The sequence below is a fragment of the Drosophila suzukii genome, chromosome X, assembly GCF_043229965.1.
Source record: "Drosophila suzukii chromosome X, CBGP_Dsuzu_IsoJpt1.0, whole genome shotgun sequence".
NCBI lineage: Eukaryota > Metazoa > Arthropoda > Insecta > Diptera > Drosophilidae > Drosophila > Drosophila suzukii.
The window spans coordinates 16873542-16900376 of NC_092084.1; the positions used below are offsets into that span (position 1 = coordinate 16873542).

Here is a 26835-nt window from a genome sequence, read left to right on the forward strand (position 1 = left end):
TTTTTTAACAGAAAACAAACTTGTCTTCCGAACAATTAGACTTAATGTTAACTTCTTTCGATAAATAACCAACTAAAGCTTTTACATTCTTATGAGAAATCGGTCCTTAATCGTTTGTCCATCTGACTGATCGAATTAAATCTCAATTCTTAAGTAAAATTTCCCACTGAATCGTTTGATAACAGATCTGCTGTTCATAAAATATACACCTCTTTGAAAAACCGATTCAATCTTTCACACCATTTCAACTTGCTGTTAACTGTCTCTGACACACAACTAACAATAACCTTAACATAAGCCTTAGAAACCGAGCCCTAATCGTTTTGTAACCTGACTAATCCAATTAATTCACAACTTTATACAATCTACGTGTGCATTTACATAATTTAATTTATTTAGTCAAACCCGGAAATGTGGATTTCTTTTGTCGTTTTTCTGGATGATTGAATTATATAACAGTTAGGAACCATTAAAATTTTAACATAAACTAGCAATTTTGTGTGCGATGATGCCCTCAATGGAAACGAGCCAAGCGTTAACTCGCCTTGGAGTGAGGGGACGGGGTTACGGGCAAGGGAACGGGTATGGGTACACCTAATGGTCTCCTCTTCTGCCCCTGGAGCCGGCCATGTAGTCCATGCTGGTAGTCCAGGGCCCACGTTCATGCAGCGATGCTGCCAGGCTCGCTCCCGACCCCTGATTGAGGGTGTCCCGTCGGTAGTGTCTGGGATTGCCAATGGTCTGCCCAGTGCCCAGACCCTGCTGCTGCTGCTGCTTCTGCTGCTGCGTCTGGACCTGCGTCTGTGTCTGCCGCAGATGGTGACCCTGACTCTGGCTGCGATCCCCGCCGCCCGGCACACGACTGCGGGCCGAAACGATCTTGGCATGCGGATCCTCGAAGAAGCCCTCGTAGAGCACAAAGTGGTTCCCCTGGGGAATGGTGCTTACCAGGCCGTAGTGCTTGCCCAGGAAGGCGAGTAGCTTCTCCGAGGGCCGGTCCACCGAGCATTTGCCAGCCGTCCAGCCCTGTTCATCCAGCATCCGCTGGAAGAGCTGCTTGCCCAGGCCACGGCGTTGGCGTGACTCGTGGACATAGAAGTCCAGGATGGCTGGAGTTTGATTCGCCCGGCGGCAGGAACCCTTGTTGTCGAACACAAAGAGGTCCTTGGTGCCGACCTTGAGTAGCCCGGCAACTGACCATCGGCCCGCCGCATCCTTGTCGGCCAGCAGGTAGACCACCTGGTCGGGTGCCAACTTTGCGGCGGTGGTCACCGGATAGCGCAGTCCCTGGGCAACCGCCGACAGCTGCCCCATCACGTCCACGATCTGGCTCAATTCGCAGCTGGGTCCCCCCGGCGGCACCGCCGGTTGGCCAACTCCTCGCTGGCGTTGGTACGGTATGAATGGATGGGCCCGGGGACCGGTGGACAGGACCTTGGGATGCAGCGAGTCCGCCTGCACCCGGATGATCGGCTGGGGAAATAGGTGCTTGAGGTCGAAGCCGAACTCCACCATCTTGCCTTCTGTACCGATCCGGTGATTTGGTTTCTAGATTTTGTTTTCTGGAACGGCGGTTTGTTTGCCAGGAAGCACCGATTTGTACGCAGCAGCTAAAACTTCTAAAAATTTACTCATAGTTTTTCTACTCGCCCGAACAGTCACAGCACGATTTTTGATACTGAACAATGGGCTGGGTGGATAAAGGTTATCCGCTGGGCTACTTGGATGATAGCTTTGGTATTTCGTTTTTTAGATCCTTTACCATTGAGCATTAGTTATGTAAAGTATAATATTTAATGGGAATATCAGTAGAACAAAAAAAAGCGGAGCCGAAGAGTTAATTGAGAGTACTAGAACCTCTCAAGGACCAGCCATTCAATCGGTCTTGACGGCAGCCAGCCAGCCACGACGATAATCGGATGACAGTAAAATTATATTGACCCTGCCAACTGAAGAGGGAACAGACGATGACTGCGGTCCTCCTTGCAAATCCATAAATATAAGTGCTTCCAGTCACTTGAGCAAGTGCCAAGTCCTCAGGGCAAAAAGGAATACAGTTGAAAATATTTTAAACGTTTAAAACAATATCTATATAAAGATAAAAGTACATTTTTAGCATAAACATAAATCAAAAGACATATTACAAAGTTTCGTTTTACATTTTTCTTTAATATTAAAATCAAATCTTAAAACACTTTAAATTGAAGTATATTTCATCATATAGTATTCAGAGATTACTAATGTTTGTGGGGGACACCAATCACTGCAGTTCAAAATATTTCAATCGTTTATAAAACAATATTTGCTAGTAATTAAAGCATGAGTAAATCATACATTAAACTAGCTATTGTGTATTGTTATAAATCAACATTTTCTGATCAATTTACTTACCGAGATACCCTTTTATCTGTATTAAAAAAAATAGTTTACCCTTTTAAAATTTTAAATATTTCGGAATATATATAAAAACAAGAGACCTTTTTCGCATGGACAACCCAACCATGTAAAGCAGGTTTCCCCTTAAAGTCAAGAATTCGGGTAGTGAATTTATTCCGAGTTTATAGCTGGTCACTCAGCTTGCCAGCCCTTTCGAACCGCCTTTCATCTTTCGCTGGCCAGAAGGCTGAAAAGTCATCGACCGTGAAGTTGAAACGGCGGCAGGTCAGGCCGGGACAGTAATCCACTGAGAAGGCATGCTTGATTGCACTAACCCCATCGCCAGAGGTCCTGGGTCCCGAGTTCCGAGTACTGCGTCCCGAGTCCTTCCACATTTTAATATTCGGCCTTGTATTTAAACTATTTCTGGTCGTGTGCATATTTTTCGATTTTGACTCTGGCCCGTAGAGTTTCCGGTTGCCAGAATTCCATTCCGGGTCAGATGTTAAGCCATAGTGGTGCGGTTGAGGGGTCAACCCCTTCAGGGGTAAAATACCCCTGATTGGCTGGGCTGGGTCTTTTATCGGAGGCTCTGGCAATGGAGCATCTCCAACCGGAACGCCTCTTTAATTTCGATGGAATCTTAGTCCTCAATTTCGATCACTCGATTCGTATGGAATCTCAGCAAATTACACAGTTCTCTGGACATCGATATGCCTGGCCTACATATGCCTTTAAGATTTAAACGCTTGCCTGCCCGCCTAGTTTTACTTTGGCTTTTGCAATCCAAACGTTAATGGTCTGTCAATTATCGCCACCCAGTGTGTGTAACGATAAGATATCGCCCCCAGACGGAAAACATTTCATACGCACCCTCCTCGTGTGTGTGTCGTATTTCTGGTCTCCCGGTGTCTGACTGTCTGGATGTCCATTCCTCTGGGCACGAGTATCCGTGTTCCCTCAACACTTTAGTACATCATTTAGTTCGAATTAGTTATGGACATGGAGCACACAACTCTCGACCCAGCAGTCTGGTAGTCCAAGACACACAATCGAATGAAACAACTTTGCTCGCACTCAAATGGAGGCAGAAAGTGCAAGGGGAAGGGGCAGGAGGTCAGGGGTCGGCTCTGGTTGCCCTTTTTACATTTGTATTTATGGTCAGGCCAAGACACAGCTCAAAGACAATGACGCCTCTGCGGACCGAGCAGCTGTAGCTGTGCGAAAACCAAATTGGCATTCATTGAGAAAAATTTGTAATGTATCGGTTTCATAAATTACAGGCTTTTAATGATCTAAGTAAAAGTGTTGCATTTACGAAATTGTCTAACTTAAATTGCACTCAGAAGAAAATATGTAAATGACCTAAACATAACTATTACTTGAATATACATTGATGTGCACTAAATATTAACCTCAAAAGAATCTCCTATGGTTTCCAGAACAAAATATTATATATCAAATATTTTAAAAATACTTCATAATATTATATATTACTACACAAAGAGGAAAAACCGAGCACATTGTGCTTGAATCGAGAAAATTCTTTCTCAAAAACCGTGTAAGTACAAATGTTCATATTTTGAGCCGAATGTTCTTAATTCAAGAACGAAATGGTAGGAACTAAAAAAGTTAGTCCATTTTCAAGTTGATTTCTGACTTAATTTAAGAATTAAATTTATATATTAATTTTATTTCCGTGGCTATCAAAAGAACCACTTAAGGATTCCATATTTTCAATGTTGATCTTGGCATTATTTTTCGAAAATCTAGATATTAAATACATATGTACCTGGTGCGCTTCGTCACTACGTGGAATGCCGTCCACAGTGATATTAATTTTTGAAGTTAAATAAATTTATGAAAACATGCTTAAAAAACTCTATGGTTTCCGACTTTATATTGTCGGAATGTGTTGAATACCAGAACGTACTTAACAACTATGAATTTTTCCGCAGTGTACGGGTCGTTTCGTATCAGGAAGCTCCCAGTCTCATTTATTCACCAGTCTGAATGCGGATATGAATCCGAATAACCGCCTCCAACTCCTGGACCGGCTGACTGAGTACCCATTAGAATATGACGAGTGCTGTGGTGGAGATTCCTTTCCTTCGACTCCGACTCCTTTCATCTATTTAGGGGCTCTTAGTTGGGTTTTCGGTTTCCCAAGAGGTGGCGACGACCGTCAGCTCCTTCTCGAATGGATTTCACTATCCAGCAACCCAACCACCGGAACTCACTTCCAGCCATTGTGCCTCTTGTTTGTCTTGTGTAAGTATTTTTATTTCTTTTCATGCTTATTGGAATTTTATTATCAGCTCATATAAGTGCAATAAAATGTTGGTATATACGCACACATGTACGGTAGGAGAAAGCTGAAAGGAAAAGTAGGAGGCCATTTATACAGACGTATATGAACTTACCAACCCCCGAGCCAAAGAGAAAGTTTTCTCCCATCGAAATAAAAAGTTCGCGATTTGTTTTGCCTTGAAATATTTTCAGTTTTGCTTTATTTATTTGATGTATTCTTATGCTGACGAAGTCTAGGCCGCTCCACATCCTATTTGGTATCATTAGTTTATTGTTGTTATTCGCTATTATTATTTCCGTAAGCTATGATAATTATTTTTGAAATAGTTTGCTTTTCTTAGAGCTTAGCCTACGTTTCATTTAGTTAATAATTCTCATAATTTTCTAGAAAAAAAAAACACAAATATTTCCATTTCTTTAAAATAGTTTTCATTTCAGTTTTTCCGTTTCCATGTCCATTTTCAGTTATTTTACAAACTCGGTATCGTATATATGCTTTATTGGTAGAGAGATCTCGCTACGGAGGGACCTTAAAAGTATGCTATATCTCATTCACAAATTAACGATAACAGACAACAATTCAACGATTGGAAAACTCAGGCTACAATTTTGATAAATCAACAGTAATATTGTGTGTTTGTGTGCTTGTGTTGGTGTCGTATAAATAGTTTGTTCAAATTGCAAAATTACCAATTAGCTATAATTAATAAGCGTTTTCTTTGGAAGAACCTAACTTAAGAGCATTCCGCACTGATCTGAAAGTGGAACAGTATAGTCTTAGCCTAACCTTATCGACTAGAGTTCTAACCTGTCGAAAAAAAACACTCACCAACACACACTCAACACACTCGCTACTATATTTGTATTGGAGTTCTTAGGAAAGTATAAAAACTGTTGAGCTTTTTCTCGAGTTTCCTAGGGGTTTCCATGGAAATGTGAGCTGGGGGCACCGCTTACGCCTAAGTACACAAATCCGATCTTATACCATATGTACTATATGTAATAAATGGAATTGTTTTATAAACTACTACACACGTAGGAGTAATTACCTATCAATTATTTGTCACATAGAAACAGTTAAGAGGACGGCTGTTGAAATCAGGGACCAAAGGCCTTCGGCCCTGCCGTTTTGAAACGATCTCAGGATCCTGGGAATCCGAGTTCCGGCAGGACAAAGGTTTCGGTCCGTGTTTCAAAACTCAGTTTTGATATTCCACTATACACGTACGCTTAAACCGATGAGTATATCTGCTATGGTGGCTCCAAAGTCGGAGCTCCTTTACCCCGCCTATTGCTTCTAGCAATGCGGTAGCCTTTGCTCTAGATACCCTGATTCTCCCCCTCCTTGCTATGCATCCAGGCTCTTTATAACGCCAGCCCCCCTTGGTACTATCTGATATATATATATATGTATATATATGACTAGCCTAGGTACGACCTCTGGATCTTAAATGCTCTTATATAATGCTCGTCTCTATAGCTAAACGAACTGAAAGTCGAACGGAAAGTGACCTCTAAGCGGGATTAGCATCAAGGTCAGCGCCCCTCGATATTGTATTAATTTGTGGGGCTCATTTGATTTATGGTGTCTGCTCGTGTGTGTGTCTGTGTCACTCTGTCAAGTTGTATACTTCCCTTTCCAATCGCCCATGTCCGCCAACTAACTTGGACCAATTCGTACATGTGATGTGTCTGTGGTGGAAGGCGCTGACCCCAAGGCCCGCTAGCTACCTTATCTACTTATTTCCGATTATTTAACTAACTAACTCTAGGTACCGACACCATGTATCGATATGGAACAATCGCCAGCAGAGCCTTTAGGGATATGAACTTGTTTCATACTCTCTTATCTAATATTCGGGGTTTATTTTTGGGTTCGAATAGAGGGGGGCTGAGTGCTGTGTGTGGTGGGTATAGCTTGCTGCTCGTGATATGTGATAGGTTTTGGGAGCAGCCTACGAAGAACACTACATTGTCCTGTTAAAGCGAGTCGTATCCGTAACCCTAGCGTAACTTATGGCTACTTTGGAATGTTAATCGCGTGTTTGCTGTGGTTGTCGTGTCTTGATTATATCGCTAGTTAGGGTTAGCTTAATGTAATTGTTAAAAATTTTACCTAGCCTACAGCTCGTAATGCTCTCCCCTCTCTCTCTCTGTCTGTTTTGCTGAATATATGGGCCTAACCGAGTAGAGGTATATACAGATCTATTTACATAAGTAGCTGAACCTTAATGCTATTGGAGAAGCCAACGAACGACAAACGAAACGTAACTAAAGCCCAATGCACACTGCCAACTGAGGTCTCATGTGCATCGATGGCTTCCATTTGGCATATCATATCATAATCATATCCAGTCCACAAGGACTCCCTCACCATCCTGGTAGTTGCTATTGCTATTCGCGTTTTTAATCACCCCATGTGCATGATCTTCTTGAAGGCCTTGCGAAACTCGGGATTGAATATCGTGTAGATCACCGGGTTAACGAAGCTGTTGATGTAGCCCAGCCAGGTGGTCATCATGTAGGCCGTGAGGCCCGGTCGGCAGTCTTTCTTGAACTTGGCGCACATGGCGTCCATGATGTTGCAGCTGAAGAAGGGCAGCCAGCAGAACAGGAAGACACCTGTTTGGGTTGTTTGTGTTGGCCATGGATTCGGAATTCAGATTTCACATTAGCATACGCTCAAAATTCAGGGCCTGCTGTTGAACTTACCCAAAACAATGGCCAATGTTTTGGTGGCCTTGCGTTCCTTTTTGGCCGACGATTTTTCGCGTTTCTTTTTCGAGGCCTTGTGCACCTTGTATATCGTGAATCTGTACGACACGCAAAGGATAATAGGCCATGGTATATGTAATATATATATTGCACTTTGCAAAGGCAGAAAGGAAGTGAAAGTGGGAAGGTAGGAGTGGGAAAGTAGGGCCCAAACTGGCCAACAGAAAAGCCAAACTAATAACCGTAATTAGGGGCGACGTCGGCATTTACTCACCTTGACGCCTGCGAGTTCTTCTTATCCTTGCGCGAGGACGTTTTCGATGTGGTCGATAGCGTTGAGTCGTTGCGTGCCAAAGTCATGGCCTCCTGCACCCCGTAGCGGACAAAGGACAATGGCTTCATGGCGACGCTGCAAGCGGAAACGGAAGTGGGAAGCGGTCGGAATGAAAACGCAATCGAGAAGCGCTAAACTACGGCATTACCGAACTATTTTCGGATTCCAGGGGGCCTACTTGCGGTTTCTGACATTATAAGTGCGAAAACAGTGCGGGGTCTTTTTGGAAAAGGTTTGGGACTTGTTGGAACTATTAAATAAGAGTGTGATTGATTAATTACAAGGAAAATAAATAAAACAAGTGACCAAACACATTTTTTTATCCTGGTAATATTTAGGAAAGCGATTAACATTTGATTACTATCTATTTTAGAAACCTGCTAAGCAATTTGGATCAAATAAAATTTAAATAAAAAAAGATTGATTGATTTTCAATGTTCCTTTTTTAGAAACTATATATACATTTTGGTTGAAAACCCACACAAATTGACGGTCTTCTAAAATGTTTAATTAAATTGCTGTCACATTTGACACGGCTTGACTCTTTTGTCGTATATACATGGTACAAAAAGTTAGTAATGAATTGCATAAACATTTTTTGTTTCATGTTCGGGCATTTAAAGCATTATAACACAATTTATTGTGTAATAGAATTCGTTTTATTTTTGCATAAAATAACACAAACAACAAAACACAAAAAAGAGATTTTGTTTTTGTGTTATAAACTGACTATTTTGTATATAATGACTTTAGAGATGGCGATTCAAATTTAATAAGTAAGTTAGTTTAATGTGATAAATTATATGTCCTAGATTTTTGTCTAAAATGTCAGTTCAACTGCTTTGGCGATATAATAAATGTTCGAGGATAAAAGATTTGCTGAGATTAAGAGATATCGGGAAAATAAATACAAAACATTTTTACAATGTGTTCTAGAAACTCCGAGTAAAATATGACTTTCTTAATTGTTTTGAAAAAGTTTTTTCTTATGAAAAATTTACTTTTCTTAAAAATAAATTAATTGTGTGTGTTTGTTTTAATTTTCTAGGTTTCAGGCCGAATATTTTGTATAGTTTAGGTATATTATGGGAGTTTGGGTTGTGGCGTTGGGTTCTGAATACTAATTTGATATACCTGCAGTTCTACTTTTACTTAAATTTTTTATATATTTGTTTCCAAATATCGAAAAAATCGGGAGTAACTCAAAATTTTCTACAATTTAGGCTGAATATTTTTTTAAGATTACAAAATCTAGGGGGTTCGAGCTCTGACCTACGTATCTGAAAGCCAAATAGAAATACCTGGAGTTATCGACACCGACTGACCTGAGAGTCGGCTCGCCGCGCTTCGGCGAGTCGTCGGGGTTGCGCCGCTGGCTGCTGACGCTGGACCGCTGGAGGGTGGCGCCACTGGGCAGCGGACTGTCCGGCGGCGAGCCGCTGCTTCGCGGAGCTGCAGCGGATGTGGCGGCGGAGGCGGAGGCGGGCGCCACGCCTGCAAGGACATCGTCAACGTTTGAGGCTGCATAACCAGAATCATGATTACCATTCGGATCGGCGACGACCAGCTGCGGCTGAGTGGTGATTTGGGCCACGACGCTGCTGCGAGTGCGATGTGGAGATGTTGTTTTCCAATTAAAGGAGCCGCGGCCATCAATCAATCAATCAATCGTTGGGGCAACAGGCGGGAAAGCGATGAAGCGGCATTGATGAAGGACGAAAAAGACGGAAAATCGGGGCGCAACGTCAATTAAAGGCAAGGCAAGATTGAGTTTTAATAAAGTGACGCATTAATTGAATTATTGAGAATTATTTTTCTCGGGCATTGGCTGGGATTTCTTTTGAGGCGGCAAAAGTTTCGCGGTCTTTGATGCCATTCGAGACCCGGTCGATCCCATCCCATTTCTTTCTTTTGTGCATCCAGCCTGTCATTAATGGTCTCATTTCATGTCCTTATTGGATTAAACAGGCCATCAGGATGCTAATTGGCTGCGCTTAACGCTCGCACTTAATGGCGGTTTTGGACAGGGATTCGGATGAAGATGGGGATTCGGGGAATCTGATTGCAGGGAGAGAGTGCTGATGAGGAAGGTGTCCTTTTGGCAGGACCTGATTGAAAGTGCAGTGCCGTGTCGCTTTTATGTCGGCAATTGAGTGGCTCCATGGTGGAGCCCATTAGATTGACAGTTCTCCACGGGCATGGGTCGTCTGGTCGTCTGGAGTTCTGGTCTCTTGGAAGAAAGTGCATTCGAGACCACTCAGCAGAAACAGGCTTATCTATTACGTGTTTGCGGCACGTGCCAGGGTTGCCAGGTTGCCAGGTTGCAAGTTGCAAGCTGCCGCAGCGGAAAGCGGACAAGGATACGGATACGGAAACGAAACTGCTGAGCTACCAACTTTTCCACTTTCCCAGGGCCATCGCAGATAGCTCCGGGCCCCAACTTTCATTCTCTGGCACGGAGTTTGCACTGAAATTGACTGAAAGTTACTGCTTTTCATACCCCGTCCACGTAAGACATAAGTGGTTTTGCAAAACTATACGTCCATTTCAAATTCGCACGACGTGTTTATATTAGGGGGCAATCATAAGATGCTAAAACAAGGTGCCACGGCCAAAACAAATAAGTACGCAAATAAAAAACAGCTCGTTAGCGTCCAAAAAGTGGGTGCTAAAATGTATATGTGTAGAGATCTAAAACCAACATTACACTGATAAAAAAAATAGAGATAGAATTTGCGTTTTTAATATTTGAATAAAATAACTCAATCATTACATTTACAATGAGAATTTTTTAATTTAATAAAGCAGAGTCCTATATTTAAATCAAGGTTTAAAATACTAAAATAAACTATAATTGTTAAATTTAGTGTGGCAATATTTAAGTCATTTAATAAAAATTAATTTCATAATAAAATCACTAAATGTATTATAAAAGTATTTAAGTCAAGGTATAGAATATTGGAAACGACGCTCATAGTTACTTTAAGTCTTTTTAATTTAATATAAAAGAAGCAAATGTTACAATCGTAATTAAATTAAATATAACATAAATAAAGAAGTATAAATGTAACATTCCCTAATTCAAATAAATTAAAACTGCAATAGATTAAAATATGCATTCCTCATTCTGACTTGTACTTTTGTTATGGCAGCCAAAAAACCGAATATTTTTGGCGAAAAAAAGGGTTTACATTTTTGTCAAAAATACGAAATTCCGATTTTTGCCAAAAATGCGACATTGTTTTTCGGTTTTTTCATCGAAGTTCAGCCAATTCAAGACGTACAGCTAAAAGACCGACTGTTTTGAGCAGCTTGCTTAATATGCTAACGATCCTCATCATTTTTATGAAAATTTATTTTTTGACCAATTTTCGCAATTTTTGTAGGCGTTTCATCACATTTTTTCGAAAAATGGCAAAAAATAAAAAAATTTTAGGTTAGAATGCCAATCGATTGGAAATTAAACAACGAACTCAACGAGGTATGACATTCCTCATTCTGACTTATACTTTTGTTATGGCAGCCAAAAAACCGAATATTTTTGGCGAAAAAAAGGGTTTACATTTTTGTCAAAAATACGAAATTCAGATTTTTCCAAAAATGCGAAATTTTTTTCGGTTTTTTCATCGTAGTTCAGCCAATTCAAGACGTACAGCTAAAAGACCGACTGTTTTGAGCAGCTTGTTTAATATGCTAACGATCCTCATCAGTTTTATGAAAATTTATTTTTTGACCAATTTTCGCAATTTTTGTAGGGGTTTCATCACATTTTTTCGAAAAATGGCAAAAAATGAAAAATTTTCAGGTTAGAATGGCAATCGATTGGAAATTAAACAACGAGCTCAACGAGGTATGACATTCCTCATTCTGACTTATACTTTTGTTATGGCAGCCAAAAAACCGAATATTTTTGGAGAAAAAAAGGGTTTACATTTTTGTCAAAAATACGAAATTCAGATTTTTGCCAAAAATGCGACATTTTTTTTCGGTTTTTTCATCGTAGTTCAGCCAACTCAAGACGTACAGCTAAAAGACCGACTGTTTTGAGCAGCTTGTTTAATATGCTAACGATCCTCATCAGTTTTATGAAAATTTATTTTTTGACCAATTTTCGCAATTTTTGTAGGGGTTTCATCACATTTTTTCGAAAAATGGCAAAAAATGAAAAATTTTCAGGTTAGAATGGCAATCGATTGGAAAATAAACAACGAGCTCATCGAGGTATGACATTCCTCATTCTGACTTATACTTTTGTTATGGCAGCCAAAAAACCGAATATTTTTGGCGAAAAAAAGGGTTTACATTTTTGTCAAAAATACGAAATTCACATTTTTGCCAAAAATGCGACATTTTTTTTCGGTTTTTTCATCGTAGTTCAGCCAATTCAAGACGTACAGCTAAAAGACCGACTGTTTTGAGCAGCTTGTTTAATATGCTAACGATCCTCATCAGTTTTATGAAAATTTATTTTTTGACCAATTTTTGCAATTTTTGTAGGGGTTTCATCACATTTTTTCGAAAAATGGCAAAAAATAAAAATTGTTCAGGTTAGAATGGCAATCGATTGGAAATTAAACAACGAGCTCAACGAAGTATGACATTCCTCATTCTGACTTACACTTTTGTTATGGCAGCCAAAAAACCGAATATTTTTGGCGAAAAAAAGGGTTTACATTTTTGTCAAAAATACGAAATTCAGATTTTTGCCAAAAATGCGACATTTTTTTTCGGTTTTTTCATCGTAGTTCAGCCAATTCAAGACGTACAGCTAAAAGACCGACTGTTTTGAGCAGCTTGTTTAATATGCTAACGATCCTCATCAGTTTTATGAAAATTTATTTTTTGACCAATTTTCGCAATTTTTGTAGGGGTTTCATCACATTTTTTCGAAAAATGGCAAAAAATAAAAAATTTTCAGGTTAGAATGGCAATCGATTGGAAATTAAACAACGAGCTCAACGAGGTATGACATTCCTCATTCTGACTTATACTTTTGTTATGGCAGCCAAAAAACCGAATATTTTTGGCGAAAAAAAGGGTTTACATTTTTGTCAAAAATACAAAATTCAGATTTTTGCAAAAAATGCGACATTTTTTTCGGTTTTTTCATCGTAGTTCAGCCAATTCAAGACGTACAGCTAAAAGACCGACTGTTTTAAGCAGCTTGTTTAATATGCTATGCATACAATGAGAATTTTTTAATTTAATAAAGCAGAGTCCTATATTTAAATCAAGGTTTAAAATACTAAAATAAACTATAATTGTTAAATTTAGTGTGGCAATATTTAAGTCATTTAATAAAAATTAATTTCATTATAAAATCACTAAATGTATTATAAAAGTATTTAAGTCAAGGTATAAAATATTGGAAACGACGCTCATAGTTACTTTAAGTCTTTTTTTATTTAATATAAAAGAAGCAAATGTTACAATCGTAATTAAATTAAATACAACATAAATAAAGAAGTATAAATGTAACATTCCCTAATTCAAATAAATTAAAACTGCAATAGATTAAAATCAAAAAGATAAATTGACCAGGAAATCAATGAACTTTGTCCTTTTTTTATTAGGTATCTCCACTTAATGGCTATATATTTTCCATGTTTATAATGGATGAACCCGTATATGGTCCAAAAAAGGGATATTCATATCATAACCTCAAACTCCACCGCAGAACGAGTACTCACTTGCCCGTCTCCTCGACGACGGTGGCCAGCATGAACTCGGTGGACTTGTCGTTCACGATGACGTGGCAGTCGTCGATGTCCGGCGAGATGGCGTTCTCGTCCTCCTCCTCGTTGGAGCCGCTGGCCGTGTTGGTGGCCGCCTCGTCCGGCAGGATCCTGCTGGCGTGCCGGCTGCTGTCCAATGCCGTCTCCGCCAGGCGGCGTGTTTGGGCGATGTTCTCGATGACGCTGCCGCCCGTGAGTTCCGATAGGTGGGGCTTGCGGGCCGCCCGCTGCTTCCGCGCCCGACTCCTCAGCGCCTACGGATGGAAAACAGGATGGGGGATACAGAACACAGGATACGAGACGCAGAGTACAGCGTACAGGATACGGTATTCGGGATACGGCATGAGCGGATTAAGCAGTGCCATGCTGCGCTTGCATCCTCCGGATATTCGCCCCCAGTCAGCAGCTAATGTGCACAAACATAAGACCCCATACCATCCCGTTCTATCATTCTTGGCCGGATTGCAGATTGCAGATTGCGAATTGTGCCACGGACAGCACGGGAATATTGATTCCACTCGGCTCGGAAAAATCCGATTTTAATTGCAATCTGAGTAAAAGCGCTTGAAACTGATGTGTGTATTATAAAAAAGATGCCATAGAAATGTCTAGCTGCACACGGAAAAAAAAAACAGTTTGAAACGTTAAAAAACTAAGCTCAATTGGGTTTACAAAGTGTTGTTTATAAAATATATCTAAGTTGCTTTCGATTTGATCCCATAGACTTCAAGGCTAGATATTTTTTGGAACAAATGTTTTTATGCAAAATAAAACAAATTGTTCTTGAATCAATGAATGTTCTTGAATTTTGTTTTTCTTGGCGTCTTCAACAATTTAAAGATGTCACAGACTCTTGAAGTTGATGATTTAAGAACCTTTGCGATTTATTTTTCCTTATAGTAATTGTTTTAAAAAATTTGGTTTTAGAGCTTATTCATGCTAGTTATCAATTTAAAAAAATTTTGTTTTATACCTAAAAGTGTAATGTAAAATTAATAATAGAGTTACCGGAACTATATAAGTATTTATATTTTTATCGGTATCCTACATATTTATTTCCACTTCAGCTCACCTTGAAAATGTTCCAGTAGAGAAACACCATAATAATGCAGGGTATATAGAAGCTGCTCAGCGAGGAGTAGAGTATAAAGTCAGCGTTGTAGAAGGCGCATACATCGGGCTCGCGATTGGGCGTGTTGTTGAGGCCCAGAACTATCGGCGAACCGATGGCAGCCGATATGGCCCACACCAGCAGTATCGTAAGGCAAACGCGGCGGCTATTTTTGTGCTTGGCGTACTTTATTGGCTGTGTCACAGCGATATATCTAAAATAATCAGGGAATATGAGATATATCTTCCACATATCTTCCCTTACAAACTCACCTGTCTATGGAGATGGCAACTAAGTTGAATATCGATGAAGTAGAGCATATCACATCCATGGCTATATAGAAATCACAAACAACGTCAGGCAGGGCCCAGACTCCATTTACCTGAAAAAATAGATAAAAGGGAAGGTTAGGCGTATGGTAACCGAGGAGGGAGCACACTTCATTTGTTCGGCACTTAATCGACTCTGGGGGAGGAGCTCTATTGGAATGCCCATCCTTTTGTCGAATATTAATAACAATATTTTCCCATTTCCCGGCCTGCTGCCACAAATTAGTTTTAGACTCTATCTCTTCATGGACGTCTCCTGCAGCCCCAAGTCCCAAAGGAGACTCCATAAAAACCTCAACAAAAACGTCAGGAATTTCCCAAGCCAAACAATTTGTAGCACACAAAGCACATAAAAAAGGCCGAGTGGGGATAGTGTGGGGAATGTGGATATGTTTTGGGTTGAATTGAACCTCACGTGGCTGCACGTGGGCATTCCCCTTACCAATACTTAGTAAATGGGGTATATTGTGTTCAGAATGTGATATATATATATATATATGATTTGATCTGCAAACGTTAATGCATGTCTCATTATTCGTTATAAATGTTTTTGGGCGGAACTCGTTTTATTGATATTTGAAAATAAGAGTATTTGTTAGAAATGTACCACACCTACTAAATATATTTGGTTCTTTTTAATCCAAAAATCCCTATTAGGCAACATATTTGGTAGCTGGAAAGCGAGTATCGGGTATCTTATAGTCGTACTCAATTGACCGAAGTTTTCTATCTTGTTTTTCTTATCCAATCGGTTTTGGACTTAAATTATACAAACAAACTGAAACTCGAACCGGAGCTCATCCCCTGCAAAGAGTGTAAAATATTGGTACACACGCAGGCACACGAAAGTAAAAGTGAAAGTCAACTGAAAGCAGCATAGAAATGTACTAAAATAGCTGGGCAGTCGCAGACTCAGACGGAGTATCCTTAGCCGGAGCTAAGCGAGCATAACAAAAGTTGAGCTCGGCTAAAGAAAGTGGCAAAAACTTTTGGATATAAAGGCACACACGCACGAATGCTCACCCTCTGAACTTACCCTCCCCCCCCCCCCCCCCCCCCCCCCCCCACACACACTTGCTACATATTCGAAGATGTGACATTTTTTACTGCTTTTCTTTGGCTTCCTGTCGGAGTCCATTGTCAGGAACATTGCGTATACGAGGCGTACGCCCAGGTTCAGGGCTGCCTGCAGCTGAACTATAATTTATAATATATTCCTGGGTATTGACCATAAGTCTATATACTTGCATAAAAATACAGACTCTGTTCCTGTCATTTTCACTTAATGTTTTTGTTTGGCCATACCATTTTTTGTATACCTTGGATGTGCTACTATTCTGCTGTATTTTTACTTTTGTTGCTGTTCTTCCCAGCCAACAGTTTTCGGAAGTAAGGTGAGGTTTATAGAAAGCTAACCTGATATTAAAAACGATTTTCCTGTTCAAAGAAATTTGTTTGAATTCAATTTTGCATTGTTTACGATGCCTAAGTCACGCATCTTTATACTACATTCGTTCTGCCTAAAGTTTCCGGAAGTAAAGGATGAGGTTCATAAAGCTTATCTAACATTAAATCATTTTTTTCTGTTTATTTCTTATCACCTTTGAATTCAATTAAATCAATTTTTTCATAACAGAAACATTTGTATATTAGTTTTATGAAGATGTTTAACCTTTAAGTGTACCTTAATTCCTCGATAAGAGAAATAAAATCACTCAAATCAACAGAGATCTGTACTTTTCTATCTATACTAAACGGGTTCTATTGCTAACCAAATGTAGCATTTGTCGAATTATTTATGGCTTAATCTTGGAAAGTTTGCTTGGAATTGGTTTCTTTTGATTCTTTCTTCGACATTCCTTCAGCTGCAAGCTTCATTGAATTTTTTAATATTTTTTCCAAACCCATATTACCGCCCACCCCCAAACCCCTCCCACTCTTCCCAGTGGGGTGCCGCCCGAAGTCTATTCTGTTTGGGTATTGTGAAAGCGATTTCCAATTCAGCGAAAGTGTCTCTCTGCCCCCTTCGAGTTGCTCGAAAATGTTCGGTTTATGTATTTTGTGAGCATAAAGGCATTTAAAGTCAGTTGTCTGCCGGCAGCTGGCTGTCCTTCTCCCCAGCACCTTCGTCCTGCGTCCTGCGCCCTTCGTCCTTTTCTTTTTCTGGCTTCTGGTTTATTTTAGAGCAGGAATAGAAAGAAAATTTCTATGCTATCGCCGTCTCAGCCGCCTGTTGTTTGTGTGCGGTTCCTGCAGCAGGGCATAAAATAAATAAATTTATCTATTTGCACAGTCAAAGGCGAGCGCACACACTGAAAACCCAAAGGGAAAAGCTTTCAGATGCTGTCCCACTCTCTCTTTCTGGACCAGGACAATAGAAAATAGTAGGGGGGGAAAGAGAGACAGGGACAGTTACCCACACCCACACAAACCAACAAACAAACAAACACACATAGCATTTTGATAATTGAGCTTCTGGTTTTTATAGTTTGCACGCTGATACGCAGAGAAAGCAAAGGATATCCACAAACACACACAAGTATGGCTTCGATTTGTGTGTGTGTATCTGTGTGCCTAGGTACACGCAGAAAAACTCTCAGATACGCTTTCAAAAGACTTCTATTGTTTCCCCATTCAATGGCCTTTTCGATTTTAAAAGCGGAAACCTTTAGACAAAGGTAGACAATCGATTGCTTAAAAAGCTGATTTTAAAATACACAGAAATTCTAGAACGTTATTAATTTTGGTTGGACAATAACAAAGAAGGTAAATAAATTTGGCAATATTTAAAAAGATATAAAAAATATTTATTTTGAATCAAATAATATGTATAAACATGGCAGATGTTTTGGGGAACTGCTATGATCATTCTAAAATTCAAGTAAAGGTAAACCTTTTTGATCTCTTTTGATATTTATGAAGTATGTGACTGTTTAGTTTTCGATGGACTTAGATTAAGATTTTACAATATAATCATTTACAATGTATCGTACTAATTCAAGAGTGATTTCATAAATTATGTATATTTTTTTGCGACTTTTCCTATTGGCCTATCCTCATTTTCAGTGTAAGAAGGGTAGTTCCCCCATGCGAGCCAAGTAACTATTTGTACAAATCAGGGTAACACACTCGCACATGAGGAGGCTTGAGGGTGGTGATTTGGTTGAAAGGCTTGGCCAAAAGCTGTCTTAAAACCCACTGGGAATCGCTTCAACGCTCCGAATTTGCTACAAATTTCATCAGACTCCTGTGCAAACACAACCGATGGCTGGATGTAAGCTAATCAGTTTGCAAATTTTCTTAAAGCCTTACCAAAATTGTTGAAGCCAAAAAAAAATACGTAGAGCAGGTAATAAACTGTACACGGAAATCCTTTTCAAGCTCCTTGCTGCAGAAATGGGGGTCAATCATCTCCTATTTTTGAATAAGTGGAAAGTTTTCTGATATATTTTATCCCTGAAGGGATTTCACCCCACTTAGCTAAATAAAGTGAGAAGTGTATCTTACTTGGTTAATATGGGGCAACGAAAGGAAATAATGTTTATACAAGTTAGTTAAAGCAACAATCCAATTTCCCGGGTGTTTTGGTTAATTTTTGAAGGAAATACCAGAAGCAGAAATGCCAAATATTCCATACTAAGATTGCTAAAGCGAAATGTGTATCCTATTTGTTTAGCATGGTGAAATAAAAGATACTAATCCAATTAGCAGGAACATTTTTTGTAATTATTTCTCAAAAGAAATATCAGAAGGAGAAAGGCCAACAAAACGTGAGGTTTTTAATTAAAACCAACATTGGTCAGAGCGCTGGGAAGTCAAGGGCTTGGAATACGGATAACCCCCGGAGTAGCCAGCGTCTTCTCTTTGAGGCCGGTTGACTGCCAAAGAGTCCTGTTCTCCACTCAACAAGTTGACGGCAAAGGACGCGTTAATTAGCCGCCATTAAGCCAACCCCGCCCACCGATATTCGCCTGTTTGTATTTGCCTATAAGCATTTTGCAAGCTGGCAGGTGAGGCGTCTGAATCTGAATTCCTATCTGTGAGTCGGAATATCCTTGCAGTCGAATGTGTGTGTGGGAGCCATTTCCTTTATGCCTGTCAATTGCGCATTTTATTTACCAGCCTCGATTTATTTCATTTCGTTTTTTTTTCTTTTTTGCACCGCAGTGCTTTATTTGCCTTCTTTTCTCTAAGTGCTTTCGATGGGTGAGGTGAGGCGAGGTGACGAGAGTAATGAAGCGGAAGCGGAAACGAATTACTTTGTAGCAGTCGCAGGAGCCTTGACCTTGCCACCCATCACCCAGTCACCAGCCACCCGTCGCCCCTGCAAAAAAAACAGCATGTGCGTGTATACGTATTATGCATCTCTCCAGGATCCCGAGCCCAGGACCCATAAAAGACCCCGGGCAGTGTCGCACGTGTTCCACGTTGCAGGTTCTAGTCCTTTCTCCCCTTCTTGCCCTTCGTCCTTTTCGTCCTTTTCATCCTGCTGCTCCTCGTTTTGGCTATTAAAAGTTTGACGGCCCCGGGCGTCACTTAAATTGTTAGTGAATTGAAAGTGGCCCCAAAATTGTTCATTGGAGCAGGCAGCAACGGATCGCATCGGCCAGAACAGGAAAAACTTCCCCCGGAGGAGTCTCAGACACGTGGGTGCGACAGGTAGCCGGGGACAAGATGAAAGTATCATTGAGCCCACCGGCAAAGTTCATCTATCTTAGATTTTATTCCGTGTAATACTAGCAAAGTCAAAAATAGAATACTAAATGTGGTGCAGTATATTAAAAGAGGGTGCAGTATATAAAGGAAAAACGTGTCGGGTTAAAGTTTCACCCACATAATTGTTGGTACTGGCCAGACAGTCGATAAATATAACCGACTCCTGACCAAAAATAAACGAGGAAAGTTGATCTATCTAAATTTGTAATCCGTGTAAAAGTATATTTACTGAATGCTTGCAGGTTACTAAAATAATACAAGATGCGGTGAAGTATATTAAAATAGAGTGACCTTATACACAAAAGAAGCAAGGGCGTGCCAGTCGATAAATATAACCAACTGCTGACTAAAAATATGCAAGAAAGTTACTCTATCTTATATTGTATTTCGTTCTTGTAGATTTAAAAAAATACTAGATGTGGGGCAGTATATTTCAAGAAGGGGGGCAATATAAACAAACGATTTATGGGCCTGGGTAATGTTTCGCCCACATTTAATTGAAATAAAATGTTTGACAGTCGATAAATGAAAACCTGACTCCTAACCAATAATATATATGTAATTTTAATCGCAGGTATTTAAAAATCTCATTTTTGGCCCATTTGAATGGCTTTGGGTTTTTTTCCTGGCTCGACAAGTGGTGTCCCGATTAAACGGTGTGTCCAATCCCCTGAAATCCCTTCCCATTGGCAAGTCAATTAGGAGCCCTTAACTTGCCCTCTCCGCCTGCCAAAAGGACTTTCAGCTGAAGGGTTTCTGGACTCCTCTGAAAAATTTCCAGGAACCAATGGGGTAAGAGCTGCAGCTGCCAAAACGCGTGCCAGCCATTAAAAGCTTTTTAAAATTAATTATAAAACCGAAAGTAGACACAGAAAATTTCCCAAATAAAACGAACAGAACCTGACAACCCTTTTCTCCTTTTTCACAAATGGAATGGTTGAATTGGGGACCGCTCCTGCCAGCTCTGCTTCTAGCCAACATTTCTTCTATTTTTTTTTTGAGCCCTGGCGAATTCAACTTCAAACAGATTTTTGATACTTCACTGGACAACCGCAAAGGGGGCGGATTGGGTGGTGGGCGGCAGGTGGCGTGGCCGAGGTGGGCGTGGCAGGCAGGGCATGCGTAACAAATTGTGCACATTATGTGGTGCAGGAAATAGTTGCCAATGAGCCCCCAAGTTAAGTGTCAAGCTGAGAGGGAAAGTTTTCCTGATTTGGGTTCGCCATTTGAGACCATTTCTGCTCCTCGCTCTCGACCCTGTTTCTCCTCCATTTTTCTCCTGACAATTGGCTAAGCCCGATTTCGGTTGGACAGCTTCATTATCGTCTCATTAGAACTCCAAGATAATGATACCCAGGTCACTCACTATTGAGTTAGATTCGGGATCAACTCTATTTCAATGTCGAACCTAAGCTTTTCCCCCTTTTTTCAAGTGTTTAAAAATGTCAATCTATGGCAAAGTATTTTTTTTAGTTAATTGACTGAGGAACGCAAAGAAATAAAAATATATATTTATTTTTCTACTGAGAATACGGATTTAATATAATTCCAAGTTGAAAGTCAATTATGGTCTATTATAATCAGTAACGGATCCAGAATTTGCTTGTAGGGGAATTATAAAAAAAAGTTTGTTGTTCAAAAATTTGAATAGAATACATGTTACATATACTGTTTAACCGGAGTGGGGGATCGATACCATATAACTCCCCCGTAGATCCGCGCATGATTATAATCAATGGTTATTTTGAAATCAAACTTTAGGTAAAACTACTTTTTCCAGAACTTGTACTATTTTTTCTTCAGAAACGATGAAAGCATGGTAATGCCAACTTTTTCTTCCCCACTAATAGAGCTACACCTCCATCCATCCTTGGAAACTAACAGGCTTTTCTTTCTCCTGACGGAAGTTGTGGCGCTGTTCTTGTTGTTCTTGGGAACGAGATGATAAACGAGTCAACGAGTTTAGTTCCGAAGCGATAAACCAGAGGAAAAGCTGGCCAAAACCAGCGGCTCAAATTGGCAAGGATGTGCGCTCTATGTGTGTGTTGTGTGTATTGTGTGTGTGTGTGTGTGTAACAGCATCTATCTCTGTCTGGCAGGATGCCATAACATTTGGCTTTTTACGAATTTTCATAATTTGGCGACTGCTTAGCATAAAAATGTCACAGCAGCTGCAAAATATGCTGCTAAGGATTGGTCGCCCTTGATCCTGCTGCTTTGCTAGCTGCTCCTTATTCGTGGTCTTTGGTTTTATGCCACTCGCATAATATACGAGGATACGTGTGTGTATGGGTGACTGTGTGTGTGTGTATGGGGTGTGGGCGCGCCCCTTTTTGCCTATTTTATGGTCGCCATTAAAGTTTACTTAGTGGCCGGCCATGCAACCCAAAAAACCCACCAAAAATCCCCGAAAAGAAGGCGACACCAACCGCAGGAACAAGACGTCAAGATCCCCAAAAAAGGGGAGTTCGACGGGGAGGGGGCGTGGCAGGATTTGGGCATCCATTTGGGTGGTGGGATGTGGGAGGTGAGTCGCGTAAAAGCCATCAAATAATTTGTTTATGTTGCCAAATGCTGCAGTCGCGGCTGCCTGTCGTTTCCGCTTTAATATTTCATGAACATAAAGTGCGGAATAACCGAAAATGGAGCTGCACCGGTTGCACTGGAAAACTTATGACTATTCGCATATATAGGAGATGTGGGGCTTCCACTAATTGCACTCGCTGCAACTAAAACTAACAACCAAAACCATGGTACACCAAACCGAAATGGGTTTAGCAATAAGCTTGCAAAGATTTTTATATATATCAAGAAGTTTTGGGTAATTAAAATTTTATTTTATTTTAATTTACGATGACAAGAGGAAAAAAGTTAAAAATATTTGTATAATTTCTTCATTCAGATTATTTTAATCCGGATAGGTGTGATAAATTCTTAGATTAATAAAACTACATTATTTCATGAATTTCTGTTAATGGTGTCTAAAAGTATGCAGTGAATAAAATGTTCTCAGCTTTACTTCGTATTTCTGAGTCAAAGCAATATTGTTGCATACTTTTAGACACCTAAAATTATGTTTAAAGGTTATTTTACTGATTTTTGGGCACTCCCGAGTATTTATTTGCTTTATAAAAATACGTTGTTATATTAGTAACATAATTTTAAAAATAGAATATAATAATAAAATCATAGTCATTCAAAAACATATAATGGACAATTAAATATTTTTAAAATTTATAAATTGCATTTGATATATTTTCCAATGAAATTTCCCCCAGTGTAGTCCCCATTTTCGTTCAGTGGAGTGCAGCAGCCGTAGATAATTTTGCAGCGTTGGTAATAAAGTTACCGTAACCTCGACAGTGTCAAAGCCAAGGAGCTGGCGACTATTAAACGAGTTTCGCGTACATTTTCTTATGCCAGGCAGCCAGACAATGTTAATTGAACTGGCTCCCGTAATAGACACACACACACACATAAATAGTAAATACACTGGGGGAAAGTGGGTGAAAGTAGGGGGAAAGGGGGTGAAAGTGGGTGGCTCGGTCTTTTAGCCAAGTGCCTGGCACTTGATGCTGTTGCTTCTCGTCCGGGTCTTGGCCCTATGCGAAGCTCAGGGCAATTAATTGACTTATTTATTAAGTTTATTGTCTGCCTGGGTATACGTGTATATATATACGTATACGCTTATCTCACGCCCTCTCGCTCACTTCCGGTGTTTCCCTCTCTTTCGTTGTCACTGTCGTAACCATTTTAGCGTTTTTGTGCGCCATTTTTAATAGCCTCGGACTCGCCCCCGAAGGCCAACTTGGTGCATATTTGTACATATTATATGGCTTATATATGTACGTAAATAAACCAGATTTATATATATAGTACACATACGAGCATGTGTGCGTTCGAGAGATTTCCTCGCTTTCTTTTCAGCTCTCCCATGTTTGTTGTTGCAACAAATTAGCTGTCATTAGCGTCGAGGGAAATTCGGTTTTAAGATGACTTTTTCCAGCCCCTTGGCGGCATATTTTCGCCTTGGATATTGGATATTTATATAGCCATCTCGCCATGAAAATGATAATAAAATATATTTTCGCTGCTATCCTTGCGGAGAAGACATCCGGGAATCGTGTTCCGTTCGCTGATTGAATCTTGGCCTTTTTTGGGATTGGCCCTGGGATTTTGGATTGGAATTGGGTGGGGAACCGAGGGGTTTTTTGGTCGAATCAAAATCTGTGTTAATTATTCAAGCCGGCACTGGCGGAAAATGCGACCAGAAACCGAAATCTGCGGTCCGTGGTCTTGAATCCGGCCGGAAGTGCGCGCTTTAACTCGCATGCGTGCCGGAGATGGCAGTCGCCGGTCGGGGTCCGTTTTTCGGGGTTCAGAGGTCGCTGGTAAGTGGCAATGGAAATGGAAATGGCAGGGAAAGTGGCAGTGAAAGTGAGCAAGATTGCAGGCCATATTTTTTATAGCCATCATTTAGCCGGGCAGGCAGCCCACCCACTCATACTCATCCAAATCCAAAATCCAACTGAGCAGCTGAAAAGTTTCTGCCCCCCGGACGATTTCATGCTGTTAGATTATTTATTTGAATTGATGTGCGGCCTGCGGTTCAGTGTGCTCCGCTGCCTGACAAGGATTTATAAGCACACACACACACACACATATGTGCTATCCACCAACACAGCCGCAGAATGCTGAGCAACAAAGCGTTGCCTGCTTTCGGGCGCATTCAAGTTGGCTTAGTCAATAAATTGTTTCTGCAGCCCAAGGAGCTTGACTGGGGGTCACTGCAGTCTGCAGAGGCACCGCATAAACAACCCCACTCAATACCAACTAGGGATGGCACAGTTGTATCTATTTTAGATGCGATGTTCCCTATAAATATTCTTGATTGTACACAGAACTAAATTATTTGAAGTTTTACATTTATTTCCATAAACATCTCGGAAAGTAAAATAACCCAGTTCTAAAAATACCAACATCTTGTTAAATATTTTTCAAGCATTCATCGTATCATCATTTTTTTGAGGAGGAAATGATCTGAGCACTGATTTTATATGGACAGTTTTGGGTAATTTTCCAAATATGAAGATCTAAGACCTCATATGTCAATAAACCCATTTTAAGGTCATATTTAAAAAAATGTATATGTATTAATATTGATCTTATTTTTTGTGTGTAGTGTTGAAAATTCAGCAATAGATTAACTGAAAAGAAATCTTTAAAATTATTTGGAAAACTATAGGTGTTATTTGCCTAACTATTTCAAATTTACAAGGAATAAAAGATCATTCATATATGTATTTGTATTTCAATTTTATTGAAGGTACCATTACTGAATCCTGGGATCTTTCAAATTCCTTAGACCTATTCTGTTCCTTGTTTCGATATTTAGTGGAACTCTTTCTTCTAGATATGCATCCCTAAGTCGAGGTCTCTATTTGGGTGTTTGCTGCAGCTTGTTTGCTCAGCCACTTGCAGGCACTTTGACAGCATCGCCGTGGACCAGTCTCCATTTTCCGTTCAAGTGGCTTGTCGGAATGCAGGGAAAGAAAGCCTTTTAGGCTTTCGGTTTTCAGCATTCAGCTTTCACTATTCGGTTTGGGCCTTAGAGTCTTGGCAGTGGCCCAAATGAGTGGGCCAAGGCTGGGATGTGGCTGTAGATCCCGGCTGACAGGACATGAGGGTCCGAAGTGCGGACTCCCGTGGGACTGGCCCGAACTGGACTGAACTGGGCTAGTAATGAACCGAATGGACCCAACGTCACCTCCTCTGATGAACGGCACTTAAGCCGGGCCAAGCATTTGCCTGCAACCTTTTAAATGGCCATTAAAATTAAAAAACTTTACCGCCCACCAACTCAGCTCGGCAATGCCACCCCTTATCCACCTTCCACCTCGCTTTTCCCTTGCTTACCCTTTTTTTTTTTGGTTTTTTATTTTTGTTGCCTGGCCAGGAACAAGTTGCGGAAAACTCTTTTTATTGCCTGCCACATGGAAACAGTTTTTGTGTAGTTTGGCAGTTTCTGGCCCCGGGTGGCCAAGTTGCCAGGTTGCCAGGTTGCCAGGTTGCCAGTTTGCCAGGTGAGCAGGAGCAGGATTGGGGGGCGGGATCAGGACCACGCCCACTACAAGCTTGTTTGCAGTTTTATTTTCGCTCTAGCCGAAGTCATAAATGTTCCCTCCATCTGCCGCACATTTCGGGCAAATTTTGAGAATCATTGCGGGCGAGCTTAGAGTTGCAGCCTCGCAACTTTTCCCCTGCAAAAATGCAAGAGCCAAGTCCCATTCGATCCAATTATCAGACGTTTGCATAATAAAAGTGCCAAAAAAACAAGTCGTTCTGAAGGAGAATTTGACGACACTTGGCCTGTTGGCCGTTTGGCCTGTCACTGCCACAACAACTCTATGTTTTTTTTTTTCGGGGCCACGCACGAAATATGATTACACAGGATAACAGAATGTAAATTGCCAAAATGTCCAGGTTTATGTTTATATATGGGTCGTTCGCAGCAGAACTGCATTCTTGGCTTTTGTTTTTGGAACGTGTGTGTGGTTTTTGTTTGGGGAGAACACGTTTCGGAGAGCTAGAAACACATGTCACATGTTTATGCAATTTGAATAAAAACTGTGGTTTAAGTGGTTGCAGCTTTTTCTGGGCCACCAGGAGTAAACAGTTTTTTGGCCTACATATGTGAGTGCACGTGTGGAATTTAACCCATTATCCCATAAAAGCTTCATTCCTGGTTTTAGAACTGAATATATTTAACCATCTGAAACCATCTTTCCATTAAAAGCAGGGACCAAAAAAAAGGTAAATACACGCCAGATTTTCACTTCATATGTGGCTATTTTTATAAAACTAAAAACCAAAATGTATGGTTATTTTTTATTTTATAATTTTTTCACTATTCATTATATATTATTTAAAGAGTCTTATATATATTTTAGATATTATAAGAGCTGCCATGGGTGTATAATTTATTTCTTTTAGATAAATAAATCCTGCTCAGCACATTTAAAGACTATCGTCTAAACCAGTTAATATCACGTATACCGAACAATAATATATTAGAAGAAATAAATAAAATTAGCCAGAGAACAGTCGCTAAGATAGTCTACATTACCACAATTTGGAAACAAACAACTCCTTTTCCGACTGTGATTTTCACTGGCAAGACCCTTTCTTTTTCGTTAGCGGCTGTTTCTG

General features: G+C 40.3%; 2 protein-coding genes across 6 annotated transcripts in view; both read right to left on the minus strand.

Moving 5' to 3' along the window:
- Window positions 1-376: 376 nt before the first annotated feature.
- lky (leaky) lies at window positions 377-1693 on the minus strand. Its single transcript, XM_017068423.4, has one exon. The coding sequence runs from the start codon at window positions 1513-1515 to the stop codon at window positions 595-597; it is 921 nt and encodes a 306-aa protein (XP_016923912.2). The 5' UTR covers window positions 1516-1693; the 3' UTR covers window positions 377-594.
- Window positions 1694-4858: 3165 nt separating this feature from the next.
- Dop2R (dopamine D2-like receptor) overlaps window positions 4859-26835 on the minus strand; it is a 69233-nt gene continuing 47256 nt past the window's right edge. Inside the window, exons 5-12 of one of the 5 annotated variants that reach the window (XM_036819885.3) lie at window positions 14854-14963; window positions 14543-14795; window positions 13426-13724; window positions 9281-9333; window positions 9037-9229; window positions 7676-7810; window positions 7399-7499; window positions 4859-7308 (exon numbers count right to left, since the gene is read on the minus strand). In XM_036819885.3, coding sequence (XP_036675780.3) covers window positions 7097-7308; window positions 7399-7499; window positions 7676-7810; window positions 9037-9229; window positions 9281-9333; window positions 13426-13724; window positions 14543-14795; window positions 14854-14963 — 1356 coding nt within the window. In that variant the 3' untranslated portion in view covers window positions 4859-7096. Of the gene's footprint in view, window positions 7309-7398; window positions 7500-7675; window positions 7811-9036; window positions 9337-13425; window positions 13725-14542; window positions 14796-14853; window positions 14964-26835 lie in introns of all 5 variants that reach the window. The other 4 variants (XM_036819884.3, XM_065867805.2, XM_065867806.2 and 1 more) reach the window with 4 other exon arrangements.

Excerpts from the sequence above, each read along its gene's own strand:
- lky (XM_017068423.4), bottom strand. The coding sequence starts at position 1,515 with ATGGTGGAGTTCGGCTTCGACCTCAAGCACCTATTTCCCCAGCCGATC.